Source organism: Medicago truncatula, chromosome 7, assembly GCF_003473485.1.
Source record: "Medicago truncatula cultivar Jemalong A17 chromosome 7, MtrunA17r5.0-ANR, whole genome shotgun sequence".
Classification (NCBI taxonomy): domain Eukaryota; kingdom Viridiplantae; phylum Streptophyta; class Magnoliopsida; order Fabales; family Fabaceae; genus Medicago; species Medicago truncatula.
Genome location: NC_053048.1, coordinates 40,866,138 through 40,872,932, shown reverse-complemented (window position 1 = coordinate 40,872,932; position 6,795 = coordinate 40,866,138). Strand labels below are relative to the sequence as shown.

At 34.1% G+C, this 6,795-nt stretch overlaps 1 protein-coding gene across 1 annotated transcript; it reads right to left on the bottom strand.

Moving 5' to 3' along the window:
* Window positions 1–291: 291 nt before the first annotated feature.
* Window positions 292–3,139, bottom strand: LOC11432679 (ubiquitin-conjugating enzyme E2 22). The gene is made up of 7 exons (XM_003624751.4): window positions 3,030–3,139; window positions 2,221–2,307; window positions 1,760–1,904; window positions 1,598–1,675; window positions 1,236–1,348; window positions 1,019–1,122; window positions 292–854 (listed from the first exon to the last, which is right to left on the bottom strand). The coding sequence occupies exons 2-7, from the start codon at window positions 2,221–2,223 to the stop codon at window positions 494–496; spliced, it is 804 nt and encodes a 267-aa protein (XP_003624799.1). The 5' UTR covers window positions 2,224–2,307; window positions 3,030–3,139; the 3' UTR covers window positions 292–493.
* Window positions 3,140–6,795: the final 3,656 nt, after the last annotated feature.

The following is a 6,795-nucleotide window of genomic DNA, read 5'->3' as shown; positions in this document are numbered from 1 at the left end:
AGTATAGGTATCATTCTAATCATAATCTCATATGAAAAATACCCCCAAGGTATTGGTATCATTCTAAGTAATCCCCAAGTGATTGATGATGTATCATCTAACCATTACAAGGACATAGGAAGATACACCCCAAGTATTCAAGCATGATCAAATGTCATATGAGGAAAAGTACAAGGTGGACTTATCATGTTCCCAATGAATATGATGGAATGATAGTGAAGGGTTTGAGTAAAATTAGAGGCCAAGTAATCAACAGTAAATGACAGTAAGGTCATTAGTTATAGAGATCAATTTGAGAAATAAACAAATAATAATAAAAATAAGGGTGAGTCTTCTTTCCCAGAAAGATCAATAGTACACAATAGTTCAATTTCACCCATTACCCATATCCCTTCCCCCTCCCCTCTTTTTTTTTTGTTTGTTTTTTTTCTTTCTTTCTATCAAATTGCAAAACTAAGGCACAAATAAAAGGTTTGATTATTGAACAGCTTCATCACAATCTTTTCAAACTTTTCTTTCTAGCATCTAGCTTCTTCTTGTCTGCCTGAGCTTTAGCAGTTCCAATGTCCCTCTTTTGTGGTGCATGAGCAGCAGAAACTACCGCGGCAGCAGAAGAAACATTAGCAGACGACTCGGTCAGAACGCCCACTACTGCCTGATCCTGACCAGTTCCTCTTGCTCCAGTGGTTAAGGGCAATGACAGTGGTGGCAAAGCAGCACCTGACGGCATGGTTTTGATGTCAGAATTAAGCACCGAAGTGTTTGTCTGATCAACATTCAGAGCAGTAGTTGATTCGGTTATAGCTCCACTTTTGAATTTCGGCTTTGGTTTTGCATGGATTCCGGTTAAAAGCCTGCATGTCGCAATTAAAGCCCCTCAATTACAAGCAGATGCTGGGAATGTCTTACGTAAAAACTAGCATGGAACTAATTTAACTATAGAAAATTTATCAAAACCACAGATCGACATCTATATATAAAATAAATTGGCAGGAGCAACACCATTGGCTTAACTCACCTGGCATGTCTAGCATACTCCTCATAATTTTCAAGCAGTAGTTTACCAGCCAGTTCATTTAAAGCTGATTCTGGAAACGGTTCAATCAATAGACACCTAACAACCTGTTGATTATGGGAATCAATGTTTTTAAATATAAAGTCCAATCAACCAGAACTTAATTCAATAAGTCAAGAATATCAAATAAAAACTCTCATGTAAGACAGCCAAGACTTACGATGAGAATATGCCGTAACCCAAGGCTAGGATTCCAATCCTTTTTGAGCGCGTTGACACAAATCTCTCCACTGTTGGCAATATTTGGATGGAAAATCTTGGTCAAGAAATATCCTATAACATTAAATTCGACATGTTAACTAGTTAGTTAACATTCTTTCAATTTCACGCAAAACATTAAATTCGACGCAAAACACAAATATACTCGATTCTTTCAATTCGGAAAAATAAAGAAATCAGGATCAAGCAGGCAATCAATGTTTTCAGGAAAAATAAATAATGAATATGTCACATGAAACAGTTCAACAAAAACAATTCAAAATTACAACAGAAAAATACTAATGTAGTTCTATTTAAACACACCTTTAGGAGGAGAGTGTGGAAAATCATGCGATAGTTTCAACTTCATGCGGAAAACTCCACTCTCATAAGGAGTTGCAGCTGCAAAAACACATAACACAACAAAATTTTAGCTAGAGCACGTTACATAATGTGGAAAGTTACATTAAAAAGGAAGTTGCTTACCAGGGCCTTCAATGTCAGCAAAAATTGTTGAAAAATCATCGTCATTCACGACAACTTTAATGCCCTCGGGAGGGGTTTCATCAAGATTTTTCAACTCCTTGGCAAGTTGCCTTATCACATTAGGCGGAAGATTTTCGTTGGTGGCCTAAAACAAAAGCACCATACAACCATGTCAGAATGCTCCGTTACTGAACCAAAAAGGAATCGAACAACTACACGACAAATCCTAAATGGAATCAAACAACTACACGACAAATCCAAAATGGAATTGAACAATTACACGACAAATCCAAAATGGAATCGAACAATTACACGACAAACCCAAATGGAATCGAACAACTACACGACAAGCCCAAATGGGATCGAACAACTACACGACAAATCTGTTGCACATTAAATTGGCAAATGACAAATGATCCGTTACAAGATATAACGAATCAAGCAGGTAAATAACTACTTACCATCAGCAGCACAAGGTAACCCTCTCTGTTTAGTTCTGTCACCGAGGAGTGAGGAGCTTCCGAACTAATTCAGAGTTCACAAATTTGCTGCACAAAACAAAGAATGCAATAAAGTCAAAATTCCTCCACAAGAAATTAGTACACCTAATATCATTTTATCAAATTATCATTACACAATCATGGGATTCAGACAACAAACTAAACTAAAATCTGAAGTACAAGGAACAAAACTCAATTAGACATAAGCCAGTATGCAGACACTTCCACAACCATATAACAAAAGTTCGAAAATTTGTATACCCAATTTGCATCAAAAGCACCCTATGAAACAAATCACGAAACCAAAAGAATAAATATAAGAAAATCAACTCACATAGAGCTTCTTAACATGAATTAATCTCATTTTTAACAAAAAAAAAAAACCCTTCATGTACACACAATAGCATACCATAAAGTGTCAATTTTTAAAACAAATGAAGAAAAAGAAAACATCTTTTTTGAGTTTCGATCAAGGGGATAAAACCCTAATGGGGAAAAACATGTCAATATTCTTAATCTAACACGAAAGAAATCACACCCCGCAAGAAAATTACCCATCAGATTGGAAAAGTATCATTCATAAAACACGATACACATCAAGAAAAATCAAGGGTATGATCAAAACATCAAATTCAACAACAATTGTGAAGAAGAAAAAAAGATCCAGCTTGGTGTAATTGAACAGAGTTGAAGACAAAATGAAGAAAACCCAGAAAAGTGAAATGAAATTGAAATGATTGAAGTAGAAAACCTAGATGAAGATGATTCACCTTTTTCACACACAAGAGAAGAGTTTCGGAGGTGCAAGAAGAGAGAGAAAGAGAGAGAATGGGGAGTGAGAGAGAGAAAGTGCAAGAGCGCGATCTCTCAATGAATGAATGATTGATTGGTGGAAAATTTGAGGGCACATAAATAAATTAATTTAATTAATATTATTCGTAAGGTAGGAATCAAAATTAGGAAAATGATATTTCTACAACTATTTTGCGGTAATTTTTAAACAATTTTTTTTTTATATTTGTACGATGTTCTTATCATTTTTTTTTTTCATTTTCTTCTCTCTATTGTTTATGTCCGATAAAAGAAGAGAAGAAGAAGGTTGTTACAAAAGTTGTTATTAAATAGCTGTACAAATATCATTATTCTTTTAAAGAGTTTACTCATCTATTATGATATCATCCGACTCAAATATTAGTTTATACATTTGTATGTAAAAGAAGAGCATTTTGGCTTTTGAAGTGTAATTTGATGTCATATTGATTTTTACGAATATCTCTTTTACTAATCATTTTTTGACAACTTTTATTAATCATTTTGATCATCGAATTTGTTTTATCTTTTGATACGTTTAGATATTAGAGGGACAAAATCTCGCATTAGCTTTAGATGATTGCTTGCCTAGTAAAAAATGAAACACAATTATTTAATTAATTAACTATTAAATGGATGTACCCATGTGAGCATGATTTAATTGTAATCGACATTACGATATGGGAGTTTGAACCTCAAATTCTCTATTTATTCATCTTGACGTGTGAATTTTAGTCGCTGAACTAATTGATGAAAAAATCTATTTCCTCCGTTTCATCTAAAAATAGGTGTCACTTTTGAGTTTTACACGGTTATTAAAAAAAGATTATTAATGATAAAATATGTTCCTTCTTCAAAGCTCCGTCAAGTATCATTTCTATCATTGAATCTATTTTTAATACAAAATTTTGGGGAGGGCGTGAGGAGAACAGGAAAATTTCCTGGGTTGCTTGGAGCTCTATATGTTTACGTAAGGAGTATGGAGGGTTAGGGGTCAGGCATTTGAGGGAGTTTAATAGTGTCTTACTAGACAAATGGTGCTGGAGGATGTTGATGGATAAAGAGGGGTTTTGGTATAGGGTGTTGGTGGCGCGTTACGGTGAGGAGGCAAGGAGGTTGGAGGATGGGGGCTGGAGTGGTTCTTGTTGGTGGAAGGATTTAGTGAAGATTAGGGACGGGTTAGGTATGTTGATGGGGGGTGGTTTGCTGAGAGGGTGTTGAAACGAGTGGGAGATCTAGCACTTTCTTTTGGTATGATAGCTAGGTTGTTAGGCGATGTTCCTTTTCGTACACTGTTTAGTCATTTATTTGATTTAGCGAATAATAAAATGAGTACGGTGGCTGAAATGTGTGGTCTTGGTTGGGAGGTAGGTGGTGAGACGTGGAGTTGGCGGAGGAGACTATGGCGTGGGAGGAGGAGTTGGTAGTGGAGTGTAGCCATTTTGTTACTAATGTTATTTTGCAGACTGATGTTCCTGACAGGTGGCAATGAGACCCGGGCATTGGTGGGGGTTACACTGTGAGCGGTGTTTATCACATTCTGACTGCTCAATCCGACCCTCCAGATGTTCGGATGAATGATCTTGTGTGGCATAAACAGGTCCCTCTGAAGGTCTCCATTTTTGCTTGGCATTTGTTGCGGGACAGGTTACCAACTAAGTTTAATCTTGTTAGGCGTGGCTTGCTTAATGTCGAGGCAGCTAGATGTATAGCTGGGTGTGGTCATGACGAATCGACAACTCATTTATTCCTTCATTGTGACACATTTGGTTTGTTATGGCAGAATATCCTGTCTTGGCTTGTTGTTGAAGGTGTAGAACCTTATGATATTATTGATCATTTCTATCGGTTCATTCATTATACAGGTTCTTCAAAGAAGCGTGCATCCTTCCTCCAGCTCATTTGGTTACTTAGTGTCTGGGTTGTTTGGAATGAACATAATAACATGGTATTTAATAATATCCAAACCACCATATACTAACTATTAGAGAATGTTAAATTTCATTCGTTTTGATGGCTTAAAGCCAATAATGCCAATTTTGTGTGCGGGTCGCAGAGATGGTGGTCGGACCATTTACTTTATTTGGGTATCGACTGACCTTTATTTATTTTGTAAATATTGTTTGACTGTGTTCTTTTTGGGATGACTCTTTGATACACCTTGTACTGAAGTGGCTCACCTTGTTGCATTGTTATTATAAAAATGTACTGGTAATTTAAATTTAATACTAAGAAAAATTAAAAAGATAACACTTATTCTAAGATGGATGAAGTAGAAGTATTAAATAGATGTACGACACAAGTGTTAATGGATATGGATGGATAGGTTAATTGATTAATGAGAAATTAGGTCTAAAGATTACGATTTTTGAAAGGACGTGTTGGTAGCCCACATCTTCGGGATTTATAGACGTTGGATTCTTTGTGTCTCCCTTCAATGGAAAGATTGCAACGCGTTTTGACAGAGCGTGAAGAAACGTGCACATGCATGCGATTGATTAACGGTACTATGCTGATTTGATTTGAAAAATATAATTTTTTAATGGACTTAATTGTAGTCAAATATAAGGAAAGATTTCACCCAAAAAAATTTAATAGGAAAAATATCCGGTCAAAAAAGAGATAAATAAAGATTATGTCCCAAAAAAGAAAAATAAGAGAACAAAAGATGGGAAATTTTAATAGGTTATATAAAGAGAAATTGAAAAAATAGAAAATGATGCAAGAGAAGAAAGGTAAAAAAATTGAAAATTTGAAACTCCAGTTTTATTTTTAAAAAAATTACAAATAATTTTATTTTAATTGATTATTTAATGATGAGCAAGGTTACTAGAGTCTAGATAAGATTTTGTCGCGGATTTTGCTTGTTGTATACACTAATTTATCACGTCTCAATGTTTGTTTAATGTCTATCATAAAAAATATAAGAGTTAAGAATTGTAGGATGAATGCATACGAACGGTTACTACATCAACATAACTTATGTCTTTGAAACCGAAATCATTGTTGCCATGATTGCTATTGAGAATGCTCATGCATTTAGTTGGAACAATCTTTAGATGAAACTGACCTACTATTGCTAATTTTTACTTTCTAATCTTCAAACATGGTTTCATAGAAGATTACAAATCGTTGGCAAAATCTATTCTACAACGTAAAAGTTTACGGACTAAAAAGATTAACCTTTTTACGAAAAAAATATAAAGAATTAATTTATTACAAACAAATAATTTAACTTAGAGGACTAAATGATGTACTTAGCCATAAAAAATTAAAAAAAAAAAGATACGAGATTTTCCACATCCTTGATCAAATACCAGAATCCACCTCCGCTCTTCTATCAAGTCGAACTAGACTCTAATATTATTGTTGAATCATGTAGAAGAGTCTTAAAATATTGAGATGAATCGTCATAATACTTGACTAAAAACAATCACATAAATTACTTATACACCACTTTTTAATCTAAAATTTTAAGATATTAGATATATAAACTCTCTTATTTATATATTGTTCACCATTCACATTTTTCATTTAATATAGAACTTTTATCTCACATTTGACATCAAAAATAGTTCATATCTGTAAATTTTGAATATAAAAAAATGCGGAGTCAAAGATAATCGTGTTTTTGTTCTAAAATGTTATATAATATAGTTTTTTTGTTTTTTTCCTATTCAATTTTTTTTAGTCATGTCATTGACGTAAAATACTCACCAACTTTAT